Genomic DNA, 27,952 nt, shown 5'->3' with positions numbered 1-27,952 from the left:
TGCGTATTCTTCGTCTTAAAATAAAGTCTGTTACCTTCGATTTCTGCTCAAATATGTAACTACAAGAAGGCGTAAGCAATTTCAGTCCTCTTGTTCAAAAATACAAGTTGTAGACACCACAGGGACGGACTGACGTAGCAGATGTCAATTAAGATATTGTACTTTAACATAGAAATACATATGTCAGTTTCGTCTTGAGACGATGGTGCCTTAAGTGTCTGTTCAAGATCTACAAAAAGGGTTTGAGCTACTTTTTTTCGCACGTATATAGACAAGAAGGTAGTATAAGCACATCGAGTCCACCAATTCAAAATCATATGTCGTTGTTGACACCAGCATCAAAGAGCAAAACGGAAACATATCACATGAAGTGTTTACGAAAGACGGAATAGGGACAATTTTTTGCCTTTCAAGGTAAGACGATGATGTACAAAAAGGGTGTAGGTATTTTCAGTCCACCAATTCAAAAACACAAGTCGTAAACAACAGCGTCAAAGAGCAAAAAATATATCACATTCATTGTATACAGAAGACAGATTATTATTTTCCTTACAAGACAGGAAAGAGAAAGAAGCTCCCATGAGCACACATATACGTAATAATATGACAGAAAAGGTGAAACGAAAACATTTGCACTTTTTGGTTCAAGGTATTTCCCACCCCGTGGTTCTCTCTGTCTCATTTAACAATCACGACAATTTGTAGCCATCCGCTGGCGTCTCCGGGTTAACCTGTTCGCCATTAGCTGCGACACCTTGAGAGTTGACAGGAATCTCGGGTCCTCTGATCCTGAAGCCTGCAGAATCGGCCACGTATCTGAAGATGTACTGTTTTCCATCGGGTCCTCGCCAGCTGAAACACGAGAGGGGTGTTAGTGTATCTCAGATAGCATTCAAAGGACTGTGTAACGTAGACGGTGATATTGCCTTTGGGTAAAAAAAAGTATTCATTGGACTGTGTGACGTAGACTTTGATATTGTCCTTTGGGTAAAAAAGTATTGATTGGACTGTGACGTAGACTTTGATATTGCCTTTGGGTAAAAAAGTATGTAATGGACTGTGTGACGTAGGCGTTGATATTGCCATTGGGTTGAATTTGTAATGTTCAGTTGAAAAGGAAATTTACATATATAGGTGTGATCTGCAGATCAGGCTGAAATGGAGGTACATGTATCTTCAACAGAGTCTGTAGATACAGCATACTGTTTATTAGCAGCCCAATAAATACATATATACACGTATATATGGAAGATTCAGATGTAATACATATATACAATCTTCAGCAGATGCTGTATATGCAGCTGAACGTATATTTACAGTTTGAATATTTTTGTGTGTTAAAGACTCAGCTAAAATAAAAATATACAAATCTTTAGACGGACTCCGGAGATATAGCTAGATATAAATTTACAGTATAATATATATGTGTGTGGAACATTCAGCTGAAATGGATATTTACAGATATTCAGCAGAATCTACAAACACAGCTGTGTGTGTAAATATTTAAAAAAGTTTAGTATTTATATTTAGAGGATTCGACTGAAATGGAAAAATATACAAATCCCTGGACAGAATTACAGATACAGCTGCACGTATATTTACAAAGTTTAATACGTATATTTAGAAGACATGGCTTGGTGTACATATAATAAATATATAATTATATTATTATATATTATATATATCTATAATATAATATTATATATTATATGTGTATGTATTATGTAATATATAATTAATGTAATGTATGTAATTTACACACACAGCACATATATATATATATATTATATATAATATCTATATATATATATTTATTATAATATATTATATATATCTTCTATTAGGATTTTAACTCCAACTCAGTATTACCGAGGAGTTTACTTATTTAAACATATTTATGTATGTACAGTATTGAATTACAGGAAATTTTAAATCATTTGTTTTATGTTGATTAATAATGGTATACGTAGTTATTATAACTTTTTTTTATGTTCTTCTGCTAGAATTTTAGTTCAAACTGTTACTAAAAGCTTTAGCTGTAAAACATTATGAAAATAATACTATGATTTAGCCTTAAGCTTACTTCCTTTCCAATTTCAACATCCAAAAGTATGAAGCTATTCATTTTACCTGTTCACGAGAGCCACTACCGTCTTAATAACATGCAATGCCAAAGTGAAGTTGTAAATACTGTTTTTTGCAAAGTACAAAACCACTTACCAGCATCACCTGCCAACGAACTTACCTGATTTACTCACCTGTAAATACCATTCTAGAGAGACTAATTTAGAATTATTTTTACCTGGAGACAAACGGAAATATATTCGTTACGTCAAATATATTCTTTAGCAATTAACTTTTTCTACTGAAATGAAAAATTTCAGGTTTGACATAAACTCAATTCAAGCTGTAACTGAGAAAAAATTGATATTTTAACAGATCTACTTATATTGAACCTAGAAATATGGATAATGACAATAATGATAGCAATAACATATTATTTTTGCAAGTTGTAAAAAAACATGGTTAGTAGGTTGTGACCACAACAATAATAATAACAATAAGATATTATTTGTGCAAGTTGCAAAAATATTGGTTAGTACGTTGTGACCACAGCAATGATAATAACAATAAGATATTATTTTTGAAGTTGTTAAAAAATTTTGGTTAGTAAGTTGTGACCACAACAATAATGATGAAAATAAGATATTATTTTTGCAAGTTGTAAAAAAAATTTGGTTAGTAGGATGTGACCACAACAATAATAATGACAATAAGATATTATTTTTGCAAGTTGTTAAAAAATATTTGGTTGGTAGGTTGTGACCACAACAATAATAATAACAATAAGACATTATTTTTGCAAGTTGTAAAGAAATTTTGGTTAGTAAGTTGTGACCACAATAATAATAATAATAATAATAATAATAATAATAATAAGATATTAATTTTGCAAGTTGTATAAAAAATTCGGTTAGTTGGTTGTGACCACAACAATAATAATAACAATAAGATATTATTTTTGCAAGTTGTAAACAAAATTCGGTTAGTAGGTTGTGACCACAACAATAATAATATTAAACAATAAGATATTATTTTTGCAAGTTGTTAAAAAATATTTGGTTTGTAGGTTGTGACCACAACATTATTAATAACAATAAGGTATTATTTTTGCAAGTTGTAAACAAAATTTGGTTAGTAGGTTGTGACCACAACAATAATAATAACAATAAGATATTATTTTTGCAAGTTGTAAAACAAATTTGGTTAGTAGGTTGTGACCACAACAATAATAATAACAATAAGGACATTATTTGCAAGTTGTAGAAAATTTTGGTTAGTAGGTTGTGACCACAACAATAATAATAACAATAAGACATTATTTTTGCAAGTTGTAAAGAAATTTTGGTTAGTAAGTTGTGACCACAACAATAATAATAACAATAAGATATTATTTTTGCAAGTTGTTGGTTAGTAGGTTGTGGCCATAACAATAATAATGACAATAAGACATTATTTTTGCAAGTTGTAAAGAAATGTTGGTTAGTAAGTTGTGACTTTGCTCATAAGAATGTTCGTCAATCCTAATCATTTTCTGAAGATACTCTGCCAGTAAGTTATTGTACTTACACTTGTTTAAGTGTGATACCACTTACCTGTACGCCCCAAACACCGCCTTGCCTGGCTCCCCAAATTGAAAGTGCTCTTGGTCGTCTGAGGAATGTGAGATGACGACCCCTCCTCTGGCGTTGACCTGACCAATCGTCAGGTCACACCAGCTGGTGGCCAGCAGGACCACTGCTACTGAGAATAGCACCTTTAGTAGACTCATCTGTTGAGACAAAATAAATTCATTAACTCTTGTGATCTATTTTTCAATTGTTTTTTTACTTATATACAAATTTATTTATTTACTGATAAAAACCTCTTTAGTAGACTCATCTGTGGAGACAAAGTAGATTCATTAACTCTGTGGTCTATTTGCCAATTGATTTTTTACTTATATACAAACTTATTTATGTCATGTTTATTTTGGGGGGATAGGGACGGGTTGTGGGGGGGGTGGTGTTGACACTAACATTAGTACCTCTGTGTTATTCACTAGATGTTTGCTTATGTTTATTTATTTTTTTTTTCTTGTTTATTAATCTTTTTATTTATTTATCTATCTATCTATCTATCTATCTATCTATCTATATATATATATATATATATATATATATATATATATATAGATATATATATATATATATATATATATATATATATATATATATATATTATATCATATATATATATCTTTTATTTCTTATTTAGATTTTATTTTACTTATTTATCTTTTAGGATAGAGGTAGGGTATGTAAAGGAGCATTGGTGCTTAGAGGTTGGGTTAAGGGGGATGCCTGGAACACCCAAATGCAAAAGAGGAAAAAGCTGACCTTCTGCCCATTTATCAAGTGACATTTGTCTTCGTATGTTTAATTTTTCATTCGATTTCTTTCTATCTCTCAATTTCCGCATGTTTTTCCTGTATTTATCGTCTCTCTACTCTTCCCTTTTTCATTTGTGGTCATTTAGATTATTATTATTATTATTATTATTATTATTATTATTATTATTATTATTATTATTATTATTATTATTATTATTATTTCTGACTGTCGTGCTTTTAAGAACTCCCCTTCCTTGTATCACATATGGTCAGTTAAAATAGCATATATTATTATCATTATTATTATTATTGTTGTTGTTGTTGTTGTTGTTGTTGTTGTTGTCCTTAGCGAGAGGCAACCTTCAAGAGCAGGAATTCATATCTCGAATCTTCCAAACAGAAATATATAAATGTTTATGACTTGGCCTCACTCGACCTCCAAGCATTAGCCCGGACCCTTTTCCTAAGCCATAACTCACCGAGTACAATCTCTCCCGAGGTATTATACGTCCACCGTGGACATATAAATCATAATAATCCTCCTCCAAAGGACTGTTAATGGAGGGAGAAAAATTGAAGCCAGGGAAGTGTCAGATTCAAAGGTCAAGAGGAGGAGTTTTTGAGATGCAGGGTCAGTTGAACTGGACGGTTCCTAATTGTAATGCACTCAGTTCTCTTCCCTCTCCTCTCTCTCTCTCTCTCTTTCTCTCTCGTCTCCAACTCGTGCTTTTTTTGCTACGCCATATTACAGTGTTATACCAATTTATCTATTCAGTCTCAATGACGCTACAAGAGACGTATTATTATTATTATTATTATTATTTATTATTATTATTATTATTATTATTATTATTATTATTATTATTATTGTAAAAATCAAAGATCATTTGAAATAGTCATTATATGAAATTAATGATTTTTCACAGACAAATTACTATAATTAGATAATTTTATTATTATTATCATTATTATTATTATTATACTAGTAGCAGTAGTAGTAGTAGTAGTAGTAGTAGTAGTGTAGTAGTAGTAGTAGTAGTAGTAGTAGTAGTAGTAGTTATTAGTAGTATTTTTAATGGAATGACAATAGAGTAGATCATAATATTCCAAAGAATTTAATATCTTTTAAAATAAAAAAAACATGAAAAAGGAAAAACGTCGACCATATAAAAAAGTAACATTTTTTACCAAGTATAAAACGTCGACCAGATTAAAAAAAAACTAACTTTTTTTGATAAAGTTATAAAGAATGCCTAAGGTTAACTGCCCTCAATATCTTAGGTCAGTTGCCCAAGTCTAGACGAAACATAATTACGAATTTCTTTTTTTATAATCGCCATGACACCAATGGCATTACAATGACGTTCTAATTACAAAATAAATTACGTTTAAGAATCCAGGTTCAAAGACAATAGAGAAATAAGACGTTAAGAATTTTAAGACGTTGTCATTCTATGACTGACGACATTTGGATGTCACGGACATTAAAATGAAATTAGAATGTATGGAGGTAATTAATATTTATTTTTATTTTTTCTATAATAAATCCGGAGTCCCACATATTGAAAAAGGTTTTAGTATGCATGGTACTGCTGAATTTTTTTTCTGTATTTTTATTTATTTTTTATTTTATTTTATTTTTTTATAAAAATCGTCTCTTTAAGGAACATATTCTTTTACCTTAAAATTGCTCTGAATTTCATTCCATGAGATCATATCTGAGAGAGAGAGATGAGAGACGAGAGATAGGAGAGAGTAGAGAGAGAGAGCCGATGAGAGAGAGAGAGAGAGAGAGAGAGAGAAATCAGGTTCCCATGTTATCAAAACATATTCTTTGTACGCATTTGTCTTCATTATTTTGGATATATTAGCTTTTAGTATCATTCCAGGGAATCATATTTGAGAGAGAGAGAGAGAGAGAGAGAGAGAGAGAGAGAGAGAGAAAGAGAGAGAAAGTATTCTATACTTGCATCTGATTTCAATTTTCAGCATACATTTCCTTTCTATTTAATTTTAGAGGATCATACTATTTAAGAGAGAGAGAGAGAGAGAGAGAGAGAGAGAGAGAGAGAGAGAGAGAGATCGGGGTCCCACATTCAATTGCTTCTGTTTTTCAGTTTCCATTTTAGGGCGACCTCGCAGAAGCAACGGAGAGAAACTAACGTCGATATAAAGAGTATTTACAGTCGTTTTTAAAATAGGAATATGAGCTGCACACAGTGATCCCTGCTTTCGTGAGATCACAGCCACGCCTCCCCCCCCCCCCCCCCCCCTCCTGTTGTTTATCCCAAATATAGTAGGCTGTCTGAAAACGAGTCCCTTCTCTCTCTCTCTCTCTCTCTCTCAAACGCAAACACACACACATGCGCAATCTTTTTGCCGTATGAATGTGGGACAGAGAAAATGTCATCCATCCACCAGGTTATTTACCTCTCTCTCTCTCTCTCTCTCTCTCTCTCTCTCTCTCTCTCTCTCTAAGACACACGCACGCATACACATGCACGCACAAGCAATTATGTTGTCGTCTTAATAAGAGCCTGACAAAATGTCATCCAGCTGCCAGGGAAAGATTTGTTTAGCACCTTATCTCTCTCTCTCTCTCTCTCTCTCTCTCTCTCTCTCTCTCTCTCTCTCTCATCAGACCTCTACTGCTTGTTGTTCCCTGCGATAACTCTTCGTACTTCCCAAGCAAGGAATCTTGAATCCTATGGTTAAGCTTAGGATTAATCCTAGGCTCAGTCCTAGGCTTAGTCCTAGGTTTAGTCCTGGGCTTAATCCGAGGTTTAAACCTAGCCTTAGTCCTAGGTTTAAGCCTATGCTTAGTCCTAGGCTTATCCTAGGCATATCCGTAGGGTTAGTCCTAGCCTTAGTCCTAGGCTTAAGCCTAGGCTTCTTCCTAGGCTTAATTCTAGGCTTTGTCCTTAGCTTAATTATAGGCTTAGTCCTAGGCTTATCCTAAGTATATTCGTAGGGATTCCTAGGCTTAGTCTTAAGCTTAGTCCTAGGCTTACCCCTTCTCTTTATAATCCGAGTTTACGACCCGCACGAGTGTGCATTCAAATCAATGATACCAGTGAGATATAATATAAAAGTTTTGGAACTTCATTTAAATATCAATTCCTGACATTTTAGGCGACTGACTCATGACGTCAAGAAACACAAATGACGTCACCAGCCCCTGATATCACTGGCTTTAAAGATGGTGACATCGGATTGGAAAGAAGTATATGACCTTTTGACCAAATTGAAACATCAACAATCCGTGACAAAGCTGCCACTAGATCGTGACATCAAAGATCGACCCCGTACACGTCATTAGTAACCGATCGTAATATATCTTAGCGCCTGACATCATTGCCAACAGATAGTGACATCAAAATGACTAGATATGTGTCATTTTTGCCGCCTGATATATGCCTCGACCACTGACATCAAGAGAATATTATTATTATTATTTTTTTATTATTATTATTATTAGTAGTAGTAGTAGTAGTAGTAGCAGTAGTAGTAGTAGTAAATTTGCAGCTTGTTTTATACATCAATCACTGATCAAACGATTATTATTATTATTATTATTATTATTATTATTATTATTATTATTATTATTATTATTATTATAGGTGAAATTATTATTATATTTGCTGGCTTCTTTTATGCATCAGTACTGGATACAAACGATCCATTCTTATTATTATTATTATTATTATTATTATTATTATTATTAAGAATTAGAAATTATTCCCATTCATATGAGGAACTATGCAGGGGCTACTGAACTTGAAATTCAACTTTCAATTATTATTATTATTATTATTATTATTATTATTATTATTATTATTATTATTATTATTATTTTCTTATTACGTTACACTGAGGAGGAACACCGTTCAGGTATTCGAAAGTCTTTGTTCTATATTTTTGCATAGAAATATATTTTTAATATATAATTGTGGATATTTTTTAACAATTTGTTTTCACGAAACTGTGAATTTCTTAACAACATTAGTATTATTATTATTATATTATTATTATTATTATTATTATTATTATTATTATTATTATTATTTATTCAGAAGATAAAACCTATTCATATGGAACACTCCCAAAGAATATGGTCTTTTTCTGATGCAAAAAAAAAAAAAAAAATGCTTACACGAGAATTCGCTACCAAAAGCGATTCTCAGCAGCCCTTGACATTTCTTTCTTTTCTCCCCCTTCTCCCCCTCATTTCCCTACCCAGCCCCCACCCTTTTCCCTACCCAGCCCCTCCCTTTTCCTTCTTTCCCTCCCCTCCCCTCTTCAAAATCATGACGTCAGAGGAACACTTTTAGCGCGATTCCGTCGTTCCAGTGTTATATCTATGTGTATATATAAAATGTGTGTGTCTTTTCAAAGACTCTGAGAAGTGAGTATCCTTCGATATTGCGTGAGTCACTCACGACCCCAGTCACGTTCGTGAGGTCATATGCCACACACACAAACCTCGCCTGACCTCAGGCATCTTAAGTTTTCATTCCGGGGTCGTATATATGAAGTTTACTCACTCGGCGTGATGCTGTTGTGGTATCATTTCCTGCTCTATATATTTTCTCCTTTCTCTCTTTCTCTGCTCTGATTTTCTGGTTTATATGTTATCATTCTTTTTGTGATGTTTTGTTCAGTCTTCTTTGTTTTTTTTTTTTTTTTTTTTTTTTTTTTTTTTTTTTTTTTGTTTTTTTTTTTTTTTTTTTTTTTTTTTTTTTTTTTTTTGGTTCTTCGTGAATCGTGATGTCTAATTCTCACCTGTGTTTTAAAGTTTCTATTTTTATCTTATTTTTCGTCCTTTTGTTGTTTCCCTTTTTATATTTCCAGCTTCTATGCATCTTAATTCTCTCGTTCTTTTTATTTATTTACTTATTTTATGATATTTTTTTATTGTATGATATTTATTTTATGATAATAATATAGCCTCAATCTACATGACGTTTAATTTTTTTCTTTCATTTCGTCTTTCTCTTAAATATATTTGCTATTATTTTATTCATTTTTCCGGTTTATATACTTTTCCAAACTTTCCCATCCTTTACAATGTCTCTATATCGGCATTTTTCTGTTCACTCTTCCCTTCTTTCTTTATATTTCTTATACAATTTAGTCCAGCTCTATCCCTATTTCCAGTGAATAATCTTCAGAATTCCTTCTCAATTTCCTCTTTGATCTGAAAGATCTCATAAAAATACGATATGCAAATCTCATGTTATGGCCACCGTCCCTCTGGCATTCTTGCCAGATCGTGCAACAAGATGGCTGATCTTTTGCCAAGCTTCCTTACTTCCATTTAACTCGTTTGGAGTTACTTCTTTATATTTTTATTTATTTATTTATTTATCTCTCAGATATCATACGGGATGAAAATGGGCGTCACGTTCGTCTTTCTAAATAACCGATTTTCGAAGAAAATTATCTATTCCTGAAGTCAGAAACTAAGACTTGTTTCAAACCTGTTTGAAACACTTCTTTTTTTTAATTACCGTACGAATGGAAAGCACAAAAATACAGTACCTTGTATTATAAAGTGTAGACATGACTACAAAAGTACTATATGAATAATGAAAAAATAAATAAACAAAACACGTATTACTCTCGACTCAAGTAAGACCCGATTACGTAGAATACAACCTTAGTAACAGCTCTCCCAGGAACCAAAAGGTTACCTAGCAACGGTACCTACAGCTTATTGTGGGATCCGAACCTCATTATATCGAGAAATTAATTTCTAATCACCAGAAATGAATTCCTCTTATTCTACGTTGGCAGAACGTACGAATGTCCATATTTCCATAGGTTAATATAGCTTTATATTAGCATTCTTTTTTATTAAACCGTAAAAATAAGATGAAAGGGGAATAATATTTAGTATATGATTTCAATCTAAACTTAAGGCTTTCTCTCATAGACTTGCTTTTGAAATGACACAATTTAAAAAAACAGGTATTCCATTTACAGCGCATAGCAACGCCCACAAGCTCAGATAAATCCTGAATCCAGGATTCTCCACCAGCGTCTGAAATATTGCAGGATATCACTCCTGCGCCTAGATGCCTGGCATTGGAAGGTGCCAATACGATCACCGGGGCGTTGAAGCATAGAGTTGCGACTTCTGACATATAGAGCAACGTAGGATGCAATAGGAAGCCAGACATTTAAAATATCTTGAGGTCAGGGTCCACACGCGAGCCAGGCTGAGTTCGGAGGTGTTGATGTTTTTGCAGGAGACGAGAACTGGCTGGGCTGATTGGATGCACAGGCGGGTAACTGCTTCAAACAGGATGTTGTTTTCGGGTCTTAAATGATTCCCGTACGAATATGTATTATTCAGGGGATGTATCATCTGTTTTTAGTACTGGTTTGATTTAGTATTCTTGTAAAATATTAGTCGGATTGGTATGCTGCCCAGACGAAAAACTTGTGGTATATATTATGGCAGGACCAAAATCGTTCCCTTATAACATTCACCAAGGCCTATTTTTATAAACATTCACCTTAGGCCTATTTTTATAAACATTCCATTAGGCCTGTTTTCATAACATTTCCATTAGGCCTATTTTTATAACATTCAGACGAAAGCTTGTGACCAAAATTTTCAGCCCTATAACATTCACCTTAGGCCTATTTTTATAACATTCACTGAGTATTAAACTGTGAGTCACAACATTCTGTTATTCAAGTTGTTCTGTTATTTCATTTATATGAACATTAAAGAACAGGAATTATTGCTATAACAATTAACTAAAGAAACTGAGTATTAATTGTGATTCACAACATTTTGTTATTCATCAAGTTGCCCTGTTATTTCATTATAGAAATTAAAGAAGAGGAATTATTGCTATAAAAATTAACTAGAGAAACTATTCCTCGTCCCTTATTGAAGAATAAAGTAGGAAGAAAGTGAAGTTTTAGTTTATTCAAATCTGAAACAAGGTGACCTCATGTGTCACTTTGTTGTATTTATGTTTAGTTTTCGAATCAGATTGTCGTTCTATTCTTTGCATGCGTCTTTACCAAGTTGATGACCATTTTTTCAAGATAAAGTATGCTTAAAATAAATCACAATTCTTAATAAGAATAATACATGATAATGAACGAAGTAGCCAAGTCGTATAAATGGAGAAGTTACGTAAGGATAAAAATTACTCCTAAAGTTAGGAAATAATTCGAAGATAGTTTCGATAGCTCTTGTAAAATGCTACAAAAAAACTCCCTAGAAGGCAAACGACAAGAGAGCTAGTTAATTTGCATGTATTACAGGCGAATTGAATTACCTGACAAGTTAATCGACAAAAAAAATTATCAGTAATGACTGTAAAGAACGCATGGCAGACATTCAAATACTGGAGCATGTTGGAATTGGAGGAACCGAATAAAACGGATAAATTGTTCACTAAAACGAAAAAGTACAATTTAAAGAATTATTGATGCAAAAAAGGAGACTGCATATTTGGCATTAGTGATATGTATACATCACACAGTAACTGTGTGGTCTGGCCATGCAGAGAAACTTGGAAGTGATGCTCGGTAGAATAGGCACAAGGATTTCTTCTCTCTCTCTCTCTCTCTCTCTCTCTCTCTCTCTCTCTCTCTCTCTCTTCTCTCTTAGTTCAAAAATACATTTTATGGTTCATTTTGCATTTTGTAATTCAATACATATACAATATAATATGTAATATATGTAAAAAAATCAACAAATACATAGTCATAATATTTTATGTACATCATTATTCTTAAATTTACTATTTACATACATACATATACACTACAGTATGTATGTAAATAGTAAATCTAAGTATAATGATATATACAGAATATTATGACTATATATTTGTTGATTTTTTTTTTGTACATATATTATATATATTGTATATGTATTGAATTTTTCAAGTGAACTTTAAAATATAAGTCTTTAAATAAAATGAGCACAAGAATCAAGTAAATTTAGTAGGACGGGGGAAACAAAGTCCTGGTTGGAAGTCTTGACGTAAATGTTAAAAAAAATAATTAGCTTTGAGGGAGACATGACGACGCAAATTAACTGAGGAAGATAGACTTTAGGAGACGTTTTTGAGGGAAATAAACATTGTGGCGTCTGGGCTTATATTTACAATACGTAAAGGGAATGCACAGCACTCTCTCTCTCTCTCTCTCTCTCTCTCTCTCTCTCTCTCTCCTCAAAAATATACATCAAGCCTCGCTTTCTGTTTTTATTATTTCTCAAATATGAATCACTAAAACAATAGATGATGGAATGAGATATTTCTCTGTGACCAAAATATTAGTGAAACATCTAAGAATATTATGAAGAAGAAGAAGAAGAAGAAGAAGAAGAAGAAGAAGAAGAAGAAGAAGGAGAAGGAGAGAGAGAGAGAGAGAGAAGAGAGAGAGAGAGAGAGAGAGAGAGAGAGAGTTGAATTAAGAAAATAATAAGGTAGAGAGAGAGAGAGAGATAAATTAAGAAAATTGAAAATTAATGAGGTAGAGAGACAGAGACAGAGAAAGAGACAGAAACAGAGGCAAAACGAAACCTAATTCAAAAAATTAAATACTAAAGTCGAAGAACCCCGTGCCAGATCTATCTTGCATAATTAGCGTGATCTACGCTCGCAAAACATCCCGCTCATTATATTCAATTTTCGTTTCGCTCTGAGATGTCGAGACCAAACCCCAGGGCCTCTCTAACCTTTCGAAAAGCCTCGACATTTCCGCATTTACAGGAATAACCCAACTCTTAGGTAGTTTCTCTAGTTCTCTAGCAAAATTATTAAAAACGGAATCCAGGAAATTAATATGAATTCTGCTCGAAGATTGGCCTGCCATTAAGGATTGGTAATTAGAAACTTCTATAAAACATGAACGCGCTATATTTTTTTTTTCTCTCTCTCTCTCTCTCTGCATGTGTGCATGAAGCAATGATGTGACCTTTTGGGATAGACGTTTCTGCTTGATGGTGGTGGGAGGTTGCAGGACAAAGACAGAAAGAGGTATACAGAACAGAACAGAGAGAAATAGACAGACAGAAAGGAGGACAGAAAAGATAACTCTTTGATCTCATGAGGAGTACGTTTGCAGTAAATAAAGATAGTACTTTTAGTTATGAAAGCTTAATGTATTCCCTTTATGTCATATTAAGTTAACATATTCTTTGGAAGCTTGAATTTCTAGTTAATGGCCCTTGTGGAATTGTTCCATATGAATAGGTTTCATCTTCTGAATAATAATAATAATAATAATAATAATAATAATAATAATAATAATAATAATAATAATAATAAATAATAATAATAATATAAGAAGAGAAGAAGAAGAAAGAAGAAGAAGAAGAAGAAGGAAGGAGGTGTAGCAAAACAAAAGACCAGCTCCTGATAGACAAAATGGTAATGAAGAACAATAGAAGGAAAACCAACCTAAGCATGGCATGGATAGACTATAAGAAAGCCTTCGACATGATACCAACACACATGGCTAATAGAATGCCTGAAAATATATGGGGCAGAGGAAAACACCATCAGCTTCCTCAAAAATACAATGTGCAACTGGAATACAATACTTACAAGCTCTGGAATAAGACTAGCAGAGGTTAATATCAGGAGAGGGATCTTCCAGGGCGACTCACTGTCCCCACTACTCTTCGTAGGCATAGCCATTGATTCCCATGACAAAAAGTACTACAGAAGATGGATGCCGGGTACCAACTCAAGAAAAGAGGCAACAGAATCAACCATCTGATGTTCATGACGACATCAAGCTGTATGGTAAGAGCATCAAGGAAATAGATACCCTAATCCAGACTGTAAGGATTGTATCTGGGGACATCAGGATGGAGTTTGGAATAGAAAAATGCGCCTTAGTCAACATACAAAAAGGCAAAGTAACGAGAAGTGAAGGGATAAAGCTACCAGATGGGAGCAACATCAAACACATAGATGAGACAGGATACAAATACCTGGGAATAATGGAAGGAGGGGATATAAAAACAAGAGATGAAGGACACGATAAGGGAAAGAATACATGCAGAGACTCAAGGCGATACTCAAGTCAAAACTCAACGCCGGAAATATGATAAAAGCATAAAACACATGGGCTATGCCAGTAATCAGATACAGCGCAGGAATAGTGGAATGGACGAAGGCAGAACTCCGCAGCATAGATCAGAAAACCAGGAAACATATGACAATACACAAAGCACTACACCCAAGAGCAAATACGGACAGACTATACATAACACGAAAGGAAGGAGGGAGAGGACTACTAAGTATAGAGGACTGCGTCAACATTGAGAACAGAGCACTGGGGCAATATCTGAAAACCAGTGAAGACGAGTGGCTAAAGAGTGCATGGGAAGAAGGACTAATAAAGTAGACGAAGACCCAGAAAATATACAGAGACAGGAGAATGACAGACAGAACCAGAGGACTGGCAAAATAAACCAATGCACGGACAATACATGAGACAGACTAAAGAACTAGCCAGCGATGACACATGGCAATGGCTACGAGAGAGAGCTCAAGAAGGAAACTGAATGAATGATAACAGCGGCACAAGATCATGCCCTAAGAACCAGATATGTTCAAAGAACGATAGACGGAAATAACATCTCCCATATGTAGGAAGTGCAATACGCAAAAAATGAAACCATAAAACACATAGCAAGCGAATGCCCGGCACTTGCACAGAACCAGTACAAAAAAGAGGCATGATTCAGTGGCAAAAGCCCTCCACTGGAGCCTGTGCAAAGAAACATCAGCTACCTTGCCAGTAATAAGTGGTAAGAGCACCAACCTGAGGGAGTGATAGAAAACGATCACGCAAAGATTCTCTGGGACTATGGTATCAGAACAGATAGGGTGATACGTGCAAACAGACCAGACGTGACGTTGATTGACAAAGTCAAGAAGAAAGTATCACTCATTGATGTCGCAATACCATGGGGACACCAGAGTTTTGAAGAGAAAGAGAGAGAAAAAATGGATAAGTATCAAGACCTGAAGAATAGAAATAAGAAGGATATGGGATATGCCAGTGGAAATCGTACCCATAATCATAGGAGCACTAGGCACGATCCAAGATCCCTGAAAAGGAATCTAGAAAAAACTAGAGGCTGAAGTAGCTACAGGACTCATGCAGAAGAGTGTGATCCTAGAAACGGCACACATAGTAAGAAAAGTGATGGACTCCTAAGGAGGCAGGATTGCAACCCGGAACCCCACACTATAAATACCACCCAGTCAAATTTGGAGGACTGTGATAGAGAGAAAAAAAAAGAAAAAAAAATAAAATAATACAATAATAATAATAATAATAATAATATGCTGGAAGAAGACCTTCAAAAATAAAGGTTTTACTGAAAATAATGGCTATTTGCTGCAGCGTTTATTTTGACAAATGCCACGTTTTTTACATGAATCCCCCATTTGGGCGTTTTGATAGCCAATTTTAGTTCAGAGGAAAAAGTCAGAAATGAGAAGAATAGAGAAACTTCTATACAAAATAAACGCTGCTGAAATAGCCATTAATTTCATTAAAACCGTAATAATAATAATAATAATATAATAATAATAATAATAAATAATAATAATAATAATAATAATAATAATAATAATAATAATTAATTGATGTCGCAATACCATGGGACACCAGAGTTGAAGAGATAGAAATGGAAAAAATGGATAGGTATCAAGACTGAAAATAGAAATAAGAAGGATATGGGATATGCCAGTGGAAATTTGTACCCATAATCATAGGGCACTAGGCACGATCCTAAGATCCCTGAAAAGGGATCTGGAAAAAACTAGAGGCTGAAGTAGCTCCAGGACTCATGCAGAGATGTGATCGTAGAAAACGGCGCACATAGTAAGAAAAGTGATGGACTCCATATGGAGGCAGGATGCAAAACCCGGAACCCCACACTATAAATACCACCCAGTCGAATTGGAGGACTGTGATAGACCAAAAAAAAACTAATAATAATAATACTGTTAAAAAGAAAAAGAATGGCAGAATTAAGCGAGTTGATTTTATATATTGTTTTTTTCTATTTTCCTTACAATTCGCTTCTCTGGCCCAGCGATGTTTTCTGAGTAAACTGGCCAATATTCATATTGGGAATTTTCAAAAAATTATAATTTGGCTAGTTACTCAGAAACATCGCTGAGCCTGAGAAGCGAATTGTAAGGAAAAAAAAAACAATACATGAAATCAACTCGCTTAATTCTGCCATTCTTTTTAACAGCATTTGCACAAAAGAGGGTCTTCTACCAAAATAATAATAATAATAATAATAATAATAATAATAATAATAATAATAATAATAATAATAATAATAATAATAATAATAATAATAATAATATTTTTTTTATATTACGTATGGGGCAGAGGAAAATACCATCAGCTTCCTCAAAAATACAATGCGCAACTGGAATACAATCTTACTTAAGCTCTGGAATAAGACTAGCAGAGGTTAATATCAGGAGAGGGATCTTCCAGGGCGACTCACTGTCCCCACTACTCTTCGTAGTAGCCATGATTCCACATGACAAAAGTACTACAGAAGATGGATGCCGGGTACCACTCAAGAAAAAGAGGCAACCAAAATCAACCATCTGATGTTCATGGACGACATCAAGCTGTTATGGTAAGAGCATCAAGGAAATAGATACCCTAATCCAGACTGTAAGGATATTGTATCTGGGGACATCAGGATGGAGTTTGGAATAGAAAAAATGCGCCTTAGTCAACATACAAAAAGGCAAAGTTAACGAGAACTGAAGGGATAAAGCTACCAGATGGGAGCAACATCAAACACATAGATGAGACAGGATACAAATACCTGGGAATAATGGAAGGAGGAGATATAAAACACCAAGAGATGAAGGACACGATCAGGAAAGAATATATGCAGAGACTCAAGGCGATACTCAAGTCAAAACTCAATGCCGGAAATATGATAAAAGCCATAAACACATGGGCAGTGCCAGTAATCAGATACAGCGCAGGAATAGTGGAATGGACGAAGGCAGAACTCCGCAGCATAGATCAGAAAACCAGGAAACAAATGACAATACACAAAGCACTACACCCAAGAGCAAATACGGACAGACTATACATAACACGAAAGGAAGGAGGGAGAGGGACTACTAAGTATAGATGACTGCGTCAACATCGAAAACAGAGCACTGGGGCAATATCTGAAAACCAGTGAAGACGAGTGGCTAAAGAGTGGCATGGGAAGAAGGACTAATAAAAGTAGACGAAGACCCAGAAATATACAGAGACAGGAGAAAGACAGAAAGAACAGAGGACTGGCACAACAAACCAATGCACGGACAATAACATGAGACAGACTTAAGAACTAGCCAGCGATGACACATGGCAATGGCTACAGAGGGGAGAGCTAAAGAAGGAAACTGAAGGAATGATAACAGCGGCACAAGATCAGGCCCTAAGAACCAGATATGTTCAAAGTACGATAGACGGAAATAACATCTCTCCCCATATGTAGGAAGTGCAATACGAAAAATGAAACCATAAACCACATAGCAAGCGAATGCCCGGGCACTTGCACAGAACCAGTACAAAAAGAGGCATGATTCAGTGGCAAAAGCCCTCCACTGGAGCCTGTGCAAGAAACATCAGCTACCTTGCAGTAATAAGTGGTACGAGCACCAACCTGAAGGAGTGATAGAAAATCGATCAGGCAAAGATCCTCTGGGACTATGGTATCAGAACGGATAGGGTGATACGTGCAAACAGACCAGACGTGACGTTGATTGACAAAAGTCAAGAAGAAAGTATCACTCATTGATGTCGCAATACCATGGGACACCAGAGTTGAAGAGAAAGAGAGGAAAAAATGGATAAGTATCAAGATCTGAAAATAGAAATAAGAAGGATATGGGATATGCAGTGGAAATCGTACCCATAATCATAGGAGCACTAGGCACGATCCCAAGATCCCTGAAAAGGAATCTAGAAAAACAAAACTAGAGGCTGAAGTAGCTCCAGGACTCATGCAGAGAGTGTGATCCTAGAAACGGCACACATAGTAAGAAAAGTGATGGACTCCTAAGGAGGCAGGATGCAACCCCAGAACCCCACACTATAAATACCACCAGTCGAAGTTGGAGGACTGTGATAGAGCAAAAAAAAAAAAAAAAAAAAATAATAATAATAATAATAATAATAATAATAATACCCTACACTATAAATAACCACCAGTCGAATTGGAAGACTGTGATAGACAAAAAAAAATAATAATAATAACATTCTCATTATTGGGCAAGTTAAAGATGACACAAGCCAATCACTACAAAAACTTGTACTAGTGCATTCTGAAGACGTCACCCAGGAACAACAAAATCTAATATGCTTGAAAAGCAAACCAGTTCTCAACCAGGTCCAGTTAACAGGCAAAAAGTCATATATGCTTCAAAAGGAAGCAAACTTGTCGAAGACGCCTTGAATCCATAAAAGCAATATGCTTTACGTCAAACTTAACTGTCAACTGAAGACTCCGAGATGAATGATGAAAGAATCGTGCTTTAAAACGAAACTAATTCCTACGTGGGCATCAGAGAGTAATTAGGGGTTTTTCTAAAAGAAGCTGATTTGGTGCAAAAGAGAAGTTTTAGAGAAAATGATCGGTACACTTCCTTGTTTGGGAATCTTTTTTTTTTTTTTTTTTTCTGTTGCTGGAACTAGTTTGGACAAATTTCACGTTGGCCGAATTATGTTGGTCTCCATCGTGCAATCTGCAAGCTTTAGAGAGCGTGCAATTTGGACCTGTTAGGCATAAGCAAATGAGCATTGCATAACTTAGCTCAGGTATTCTTTCTAAAAAGATGCAAACAATTGACGCATAGTGCCCTGACGACCTTACTAAAGAGATGACGAGGTAATCTGCAAAATCACAAATCACTTTTATTACTTTAGTAATCGACTTCCGTGCTTGTATGTCTTCCTGTGTCAGTGATGTAATCTAAGATTATATTATTTTTATATTCTTATTTAATCCGTTCAACTATTTATTCATAAAAAGGAAACGTTATGGTTATTTTCATTCTTTTAAAAATAAGAGAGCCAGTGTTTAGAAATAACTTCAAACCCTTGTCATAATAAAACAATTACTTTCTGCGTCGGTTGTCAAGACTATTGGGATACACCAGGCCTCGTAATCACTTTTACACATCAATAACTAAAGCGAAAACCCGCGCTGGCATAATCCAACTTACTCTTCGTGATTTCTTACTTATTTTTAGATTTTCTTAGTATCTATAATTCTGCAGAAAGTATTTAAAAGGATTTATATATAGCCAATTATTCTTTGGTTATATTTTTTTAGTTTAGTGATAATCGTTTAATATTATTCAGATTGCATAGACGAGTAGGTTTGGTTTGATGTACCCGGTACCCGGTATACAGATGTTTGACAAATATAGTTATATATGACACACATATATATATATATATATATATATATATATATATATATATATATATATATATATATATATATATATATATATATATATATATATATATTATATATATATATTATATATATATATATATGTGGTACATATATACATATATATATATATATATATATATATATATATATATACATATATATATAGAGAGAGAGAGAGGAGAGAGAGAGAGAGAGAGAGAGAGGTTTTGGTAACTTGTTGTATCATGTATGTGTCAAGGTGGACTTTTTACCAGCCAGTCATCTGGTATATAAATGTATGAATATATCCTGTACATCAAGTGTTATTTATCATATATGTCAAAATAAATACTTTTCGTATTTATGTGTCTCTTTTTTGTACGTATTTCCTGAGCCCCATACACGAAAATTGCCGCGAACTATGCACTATACACACGAAAACACACCAGACAAAAACCCCGCAGATAATTCATCACGCCTCTCCCACATTCCAAACAGCGAGATCTCACTCGTTACAGAATCTCCCTTTGCTCTTAAAGCAACCTTGAAATCAACCTGACCTCTTCGACCTCGTCATTTACTACGCGCTGCTTTGGAAGGATCATAAAGAGAAATTTTTGTCTCAAATGTCAGGTCACTGCAAAAGTTTAAATAAAAAAAAAAAAATGGGGCTGGGGTGATCTGGGAGGAACTATTACTCCTCCGAGGGGGGGGTGGGGGTGGGGATTAGGGGTAGGGGTGGGGGACAGGGATTGGGTTAGGGGAAAAGGGGGGTGGGGGTAGGGAGGGGGTTAGGAAAGAAAGAGAAATGCGTAACATTTTAATCCTAACTCCCTGCTGAGCCGGACACCTTATCCATTGTAAGCCATTCTTCTCTCCCCCCCCTACTGAAGGGTAGGGGGGGGGGGGCCAGAGACATGGGGAGGGGGGGGGGGGAGAAGGGGAGGGGAGGGGGGAGGGGGGGAGTTTTATGTGCAAGACTGGCATTAATGGGTTGCTGCAGAATACCAATGAGTTTTTGTAAATGGCAAACGTTCTTTGACTCGAGTTTATGACAATGTCCTGTCTGCTTGGGGTTTCCATTGAGAGAAAAAAAAAAAATGAAAATACCGATATTTTGATCACTTTTCTGAGGTCACTTCCACTGGGGAAAAGATCAAAAATACGGAGTTTTCTTGACTTTTTGAAAGTTATTTCCACTAAGGAGAAAATTCAACATACCTAGATATTTTGACATTTTTAGAAGTTATTACCACATCGGAAAAAAAAATCAAAATACCGAAATTTTCTCAACTTTTTGGAAGTTATGTCCACTAGGGAAAACGTCAAAACGAATTTTATGAACGTTTTGGAGTCCAATTTTCCACTAAGGAAAAAGTAATTGAACATATCGAAAAGTTTATGATATTTTTAGAAACTCATACATTAAGTTACTAAAATATCTGGAAGGTGATACTCTTTCCTTTATTTTTTATTTACTTTTTGTTTATGAAAATCATTGCAGAGGATGTCAGTAAAAGTCTAGTTCCAGGAAACGCCTACAAGCTGTCTGTATACCTTTCTGTCATTAAGAAATTGACAAGCTTTGAAGTCTTCCATGTTGAGATAATGAATTTTTAACAAAATGATTCCATTGATTTTGAACAGGATCTACTATTGGCGTTGATGACCGAAAATAATCGTATAGGAATTAAAGTTCAAATAATAAATCATATAGAATTAAAAATTTAAAATAATTGTCTTTGTCGACTTAGAAAGACCTTGCCACAAGCGTCAAGAATGAATTTATTTTCACATACAGATATTAATTTAGATGTTAACAAACGTATGACATAACGTGCAATTCATTACAGCAAATTGAAAGCGTTTAAATATTCGCATTTTGATCACTCTGCAATTCAAGGAAAACCTGACGAATTTGTCTCAAATTTCATTAATTTTTTTTTCTTTTTTTTTTTGCCTTGCTTGGATAGAACAGGGCCAGTCTCCTTACCGATTGAGAGAGAATACCACGTAGAAAAGAGAGGTATTTAATTACGTTAGCAGATCAGAGAATCAGGTAGACCCTTTGATATTGCATGACATTTGGCAGGTTTAGCTCAGATGGGTAATCTTTTCGTAATTATAGTCAGATTCCTATATGAGAAGCATTTTCGTAACTTCATGTTCAACCTAGAATCTATTGTATAAAGTTTTACAACTCATATATTCACCTTTTTTTGTAAGTCACCTTTCGTCACGAGTGCAAGGGTCACTGACCCAAGAGCTGAATGCATAATTTTAGCGAATCCGCCCAGTTATTCATCTTGCATTCATTATCAATGAACAATGTCATGAATGAATCTCATTATCGAATTGTAACCAGTGTAATAAGATAACAAGTTCGAAGGTTATATTATCATTATTCAGGTTCGTGACGATACGTCGACGTCCTCACTGTGGATAATACCGCATTCACTACATTGAAGATGATTCGTGGATTTATTTTCTGCAATAAGACTGTATTTTATGCCTAGGCAATAAATTGTACATGCATCAACACTGAATAAATACATGCAATTTATATCTAACAACGATAAGAAATTATGGAAATCTGTTAACGTTAATTCTGACAGTTACGAAAAAGCAGATACCAAGTCTGTTAACTTTAATTGTGACAATTACGGAAAAACAGATACCAGATCTGTTAATGTTAATTCTGACAGTTACGAAAAAACAGTTACCAGATCTGTTAACGTTAATTCTGACAGTTACGAAAAGACAGATACCAGGTCTGTTAACGTTAATTCTTCCAGTTACGAAAAAGCAGATACTAGATCTGTTAATGTTAATTCTAACAGTTACGAAAACACAGATACCAGAGGCATAATCAGTCATATTCTTCGACCGAAGATTAAGATGCACAGATCATCAATATATGCATTAGGACTGATTGACAGAATGAGTGATAGATTCGTTTACGTAATCTGACGTATGACTGACAACCAGAGAACGCTGTAATACCTTCCTGTGTATCTTTCTTTGAATCTTCGGCTGAAAACCCGTATGAAGGAAATCAAAAGACTACGAACTCAAGTGGTCCCCAAAGGGATATCAGCCAACAGAAATAGACAAGTTATGGGAAAAGGTGATAAATAAATATATATGAGTGAACAGAAGATAAACACCGATAAACCTGAATTCAGGAGACATATTTCTATTCTTTTAAAAGTTTTTATTCTTTTTATGTTTATTCTTTTTAAAATATTTTTTTCCAATTTTTTTATTTTTTTATTTTTATTATTCATTCAAATTTTCATTATTATTATTATTTTATTTTTTTTTTTTTTTTTTTCTCTATCACAGTCCTCCAATTCGACTGGGTGGTATTTTATAGTGGGGTGGGGTTCCGGGTTGCATCCTGCCTCCTTAGGAGTCCATCACTTTTCTTACTATGTGTGCCGTTTTCTAGGATCACACTCTTCTGCATGAGTCCTGGAGCTACTTCAGCCTCTAGTTTTTCTAGATTCCTTTCAGGGATCTTGGGATCGTGCCTAGTGCTCCTATGATTATGGGTACGATTTCCACTGGCATATCCCATATCCCTTCTTATTTCTATTTTCAGATCTTGATACTTATCCATTTTTTCCCTCTCTTCTCTTCAACTCTGGTGTCCCATGGTATTGCGACATCAATGAGCGATACTTTCTTCTTGACTTTGTCAATCAACGTCACGTCTGGTCTGTTTGCACGTATCACCCTATCCGTTCTGATACCATAGTCCCAGAGGATCTTTGCCTGATCGTTTTCTATCACTCCCTCAGGTTGGTGCTCGTACCACTTATTACTGCAAGGTAGCTGATGTTTCTTGCACATAGGCTCCAGTGGAGGGCTTTTGCCACTGAATCATGCCTCTTTTTGTACTGGTTCTGTGCAAGTGCCGGGCATTCACTTGCTATGTGGTTTATGGTTTCATTTTTCGTATTGCACTTCCTACATATGGGAGAGATGTTATTTCCGTCTATCGTACTTTGAAACATATCTGGTTCTTAGGGCCTGATCTTGTGCCGCTGTTATCATTCCTTCAGTTTCCTTCTTTAGCTCTCCCCCTCTGTAGCCATTGCCAATTGTCATCGCTGGCTAGTTCTTTAGTCTGTCTCATGTATGTCGTGCATTGGTTTGTTGTGCCAGTCCTCTGTTCTTTCTGTCTTTCTCCTGTCTCTGTATATTTCTGGGTCTTCGTCTACTTTTATTATTTTTTGTCCTTCTTCCCATGCACTCTTTAGCCACTCGTCTTCACTGGTTTTCAGATATTGCCCCAGTGCTCTGTTTTCGATGTTGGCGCAGTCCTCTATACTTTGTAGTCCTCTCCTCCTTCCTTTCGTGTTATGTATAGTCTGTCCGTATTTGCTCTTGGGTGTAGTGCTTTGTGTATTGTCATTTGTTTCCTGGTTTTAACTGATCTATGCTGCGGAGTTCTGCCTTCGTCCATTCCACTATTCCTGCGCTGTATCTGATTACTGGCACTGCCCATGTGTTTATGGCTTTTATCATATTTCCGGCGTTGAGTTTTGACTTGAGTATCGCCTTGAGTCTCTGCATATATTAATTATTATTATTATTATTATTATTATTATTATTATTATTATTATTATTATTATATTATTATTATTATTACAGGTTTTATTGAGTGAAGGTCTTCCTCCACCATATTATTATTATATTATTAATTATTATTATTATTATTATTTGCTCTATCACAGTCCTCCAATTCGACTGGGTGGTATTTATAGTGTGGGGTTCCGGGTTGCATCCTGCCTTCTTAGGAGTCCATCACTTTTCTTACTATGTGCGCGTTTCTAGGATCACACTCTTCTGCATGAGTCCTGGAGCTACTTCAGCGTCTAGTTTTTCTAGATTCCTTTTCAAGGATCTTAGGATCGTGCCTAGTGCTCCTATGATTATGGGTACGATTTCCACTGGCATATCCCATATTCTTCTATTTCTATTTTCAGATCTTGATACTTATCCATTTTTTTTTCCATCTCTTTCTCTTCTTCAACTCTGGTGTCCATGGTATTGCGACATCAATGAGTGATACTTTCTTCTTGACTTTGTCAATCACGTCACGTCTGGTCTATTTGCACGTGTCACCCATATCCGTTCTGATACCATAGTCCCAGAGGATCTTTGCCTGATCGTTTTCTATCACTCCCTCCCTCTGGTTGGTGCTCTTACCACTTATTACTGCAAGGTAGCTGATGTTTCTTGCACAGGCTCCGTGGATGGGCTTTTGCCACTGAATCATGCCTCTTTTTGTACTGGTTCTGTGCAAGTGCCGGGCATTCGCTTGCTATGTGGTTTATGGTTTCATTTTCCGTATTGCACTTCCTACAAATGGGAGAGATGTTATTTCCGTCTATCGTTCTTTGAATATATCTGGTTCTTAGGGCCTGATCTTGTGCCGCTATCATTCCTTTCAGTTTCCTTCTTTAGCTCTCCCCTCTGTAGCCATTATTATTATTATTATTATTATTATTATATTATTATTATTATTATTATTATTATTATTATTATTCGACTCGAAACACGCGCATTTTCACTTAACAAACCGAACACATAATCAAATATCCAAGCAAGCTTCCGGCCTGGAAGCACCAGCAAGTAAATTTGAACCATCAAGAGACCGACGATAAAGATGGAAGTCGTTTGCGTCTGTATCAGGTAGGCTGCGCTATATCAAGTTAATGTGCCATTAACCCTCGTCTATTATCTCCGCACGGTAAAGAGACATGCCAAATAAATAGCCTTTTCAAGCGGTTAATGAAGGGTTACGAACCTTGTGAACCTGACCGAGGAACAAAAAAGAAAGGGGAGAAAAAGAATTGAAGAAAGGATAAAAAAAAAAAAAAACCCTACCACCGCGGAATGCCATAGTAGGAAGCCAGGTTTTTAAAGTTCAGGTGGCTAAAAATGACGTTTGGTATGTGTGTCCCGCTCTCTCTCTCTCTCTCTCTCTCTCTCTCTCTCTCTCTCCTCTCTCTCTCGCTAACCATTCGATTCCTAGTTTTTGTTATTATTGCTTTAGTTTTCTCTTCTTTACTAAGCAATAACATTGAATGAAACAGATCTTTGTCCTACCATTTTTTTAAAGGATATTTGTTTTTTATTTTTTCTTATTTTTGGGAGGAGCCACTTTGTTTATCGGTCGCTTTTTCCCTGGTACTGCCCAGCTTTGGAATTCTGTCGCTGATCCCTGTTCCCGTACTTCCAGACGTCTTAAGGATTCCTGTCAATATATATATATATATATATATATATATATATATATATATATATATATATATATATATATATATATATATATATATATACATAAGTATTTATATTTATATATATGTATATATACTTATATATATATATATATATATATATATATATATATATATAGATATAATATACATACAGTTATATCTATATATATAAATATAATATATAGTTGTATATATATGTATATATATATATATATATATATATATATATATATATATATATATGTATGTATGTATGTATATATATACAGATATGTGATTTACATTATATATATATATATATATATATATATATATATATATATATATATATATATATATATAAAAAGAGTGTGTGTGGAGTATGTGAAAAAAATATATTAAAAAAATATATTCTCTTCATGTCTGCCCTTTGACAGAAATGTCTGAATTCCTCGCGCATTTTTTTTTTTCTCTTTTTTTCTACAATTTTAATAATGGACATTAAATTTCAACAATTTCCTAACTAACGAGAACTCGACCACACACACATACAAAGACACGGCTACCGGAGCCAGAAAGTGACTCGACATTTTAATTAGGCCTAAGGTCAAGAATCTGTGTCGAGCCGTGGCGTCGTATTGAGTCAGGTATCACTGTGACGAAAGGCTAGACAAGAATGAGTGGCATAGGCTTAGGCAGGAAATTCAATCAAATGCCAGGGAGGTAGTGGTAGATGTTACACTCAATTTTTAACATTGAACTAATTATTATTATTATTATTGTTATTATTATTATTATTATTAATATTATTATTATTATTATTATTCACGGAAATCTTAATATTGTTGTTTTTCGTATTATTATTATTATTATTATTATTATTATTATTATTATTATTATTATTATTATTATTATTATTATTATTATTATTATTATTCAAACTTAAACCTAAACCCTTATTTATAAGGAACAAGCCTACAAGGGCCATCGACTTGAAATTCATACTCCCAAATAATACTTTTTTTAGCTGAAAGAAGATACAGCAGGCAATAGGATAATTACTGCATTTATTTTTATGAATTTCACCTGTCAAAATTTAGAGAAATTCTCGCACCCCTCTCCCTGGCCCATACAAAACCCCCTCCCCTCTGTGCACCCACTAGCCAAAAATTAGCAAAATGTAAACAGCCTCGTCCTTCGCTACACCTGGTAATTACCAACGCATTTAACCAAAACGTTACAACATTAGAATAGATCATAAATCTCTCATACACTAGCAATTAAACCTGAATAGATGACCAGGACAGTGAAAAAGGATGTTATATGATATTAAGCAAGCTAATGTTGACTTTCAAAGAAGAGCAATTCAGCCGAGAGATATTTCTTGATCCTAACTCTCTTCACACCCAATCTGATCTGGTCAACTTTGACCTCAGATATCGAGTAGCCTTTGATCCGATTTTGATAAGGGGTATACTAACCTTTAAACACCTCACTGCTGTTAGTGGTGTAAGACCAGCACAAGATATGTCCCAAAATTAGGTTGAAGGCATCCTGTTGCACGAGCGAGAGAGAGAGAGAGAGAGAGAGAGAGAGAGAGAGAGCGAGAGAGAGAGAGAGGAGAGAGGAATGTATTCCCATCACTAGTCCCCCGTATTTTTTTTACAGACACTAATTCATTAACCAAAATATTAACATAAAAAAAATGAGAGAGAGAGAGAGAGAGAGAGAGAGAGAGAGAGAGAGGAGAGAGAGAGAGAGAAAATCCTG

The 27,952-nt window shown here is 34.7% G+C and overlaps 1 protein-coding gene across 1 annotated transcript in view; it reads right to left on the bottom strand.

The window, feature by feature from the left end:
* Positions 1–580: 580 nt before the first annotated feature.
* Positions 581–27,952, bottom strand: part of LOC135213926 (uncharacterized) — an 81,577-nt gene continuing 54,205 nt past the window's right edge. Inside the window, exons 2-3 of the mRNA XM_064248021.1 lie at positions 3,657–3,832; positions 581–852 (exon numbers count right to left, since the gene is read on the bottom strand). Of these exons, the coding sequence (XP_064104091.1) occupies positions 690–852; positions 3,657–3,832 (339 nt within the window). The 3' untranslated portion in view covers positions 581–689. The remainder of the gene's footprint in view (positions 853–3,656; positions 3,833–27,952) is intronic.

The sequence above is a fragment of the Macrobrachium nipponense genome, chromosome 19, assembly GCF_015104395.2.
Source record: "Macrobrachium nipponense isolate FS-2020 chromosome 19, ASM1510439v2, whole genome shotgun sequence".
Classification (NCBI taxonomy): Eukaryota; Metazoa; Arthropoda; class Malacostraca; order Decapoda; family Palaemonidae; genus Macrobrachium; species Macrobrachium nipponense.
The sequence above is the reverse complement of the archived record's forward strand: the minus strand, read 5'-3'. Positions and strand labels throughout refer to the sequence as shown.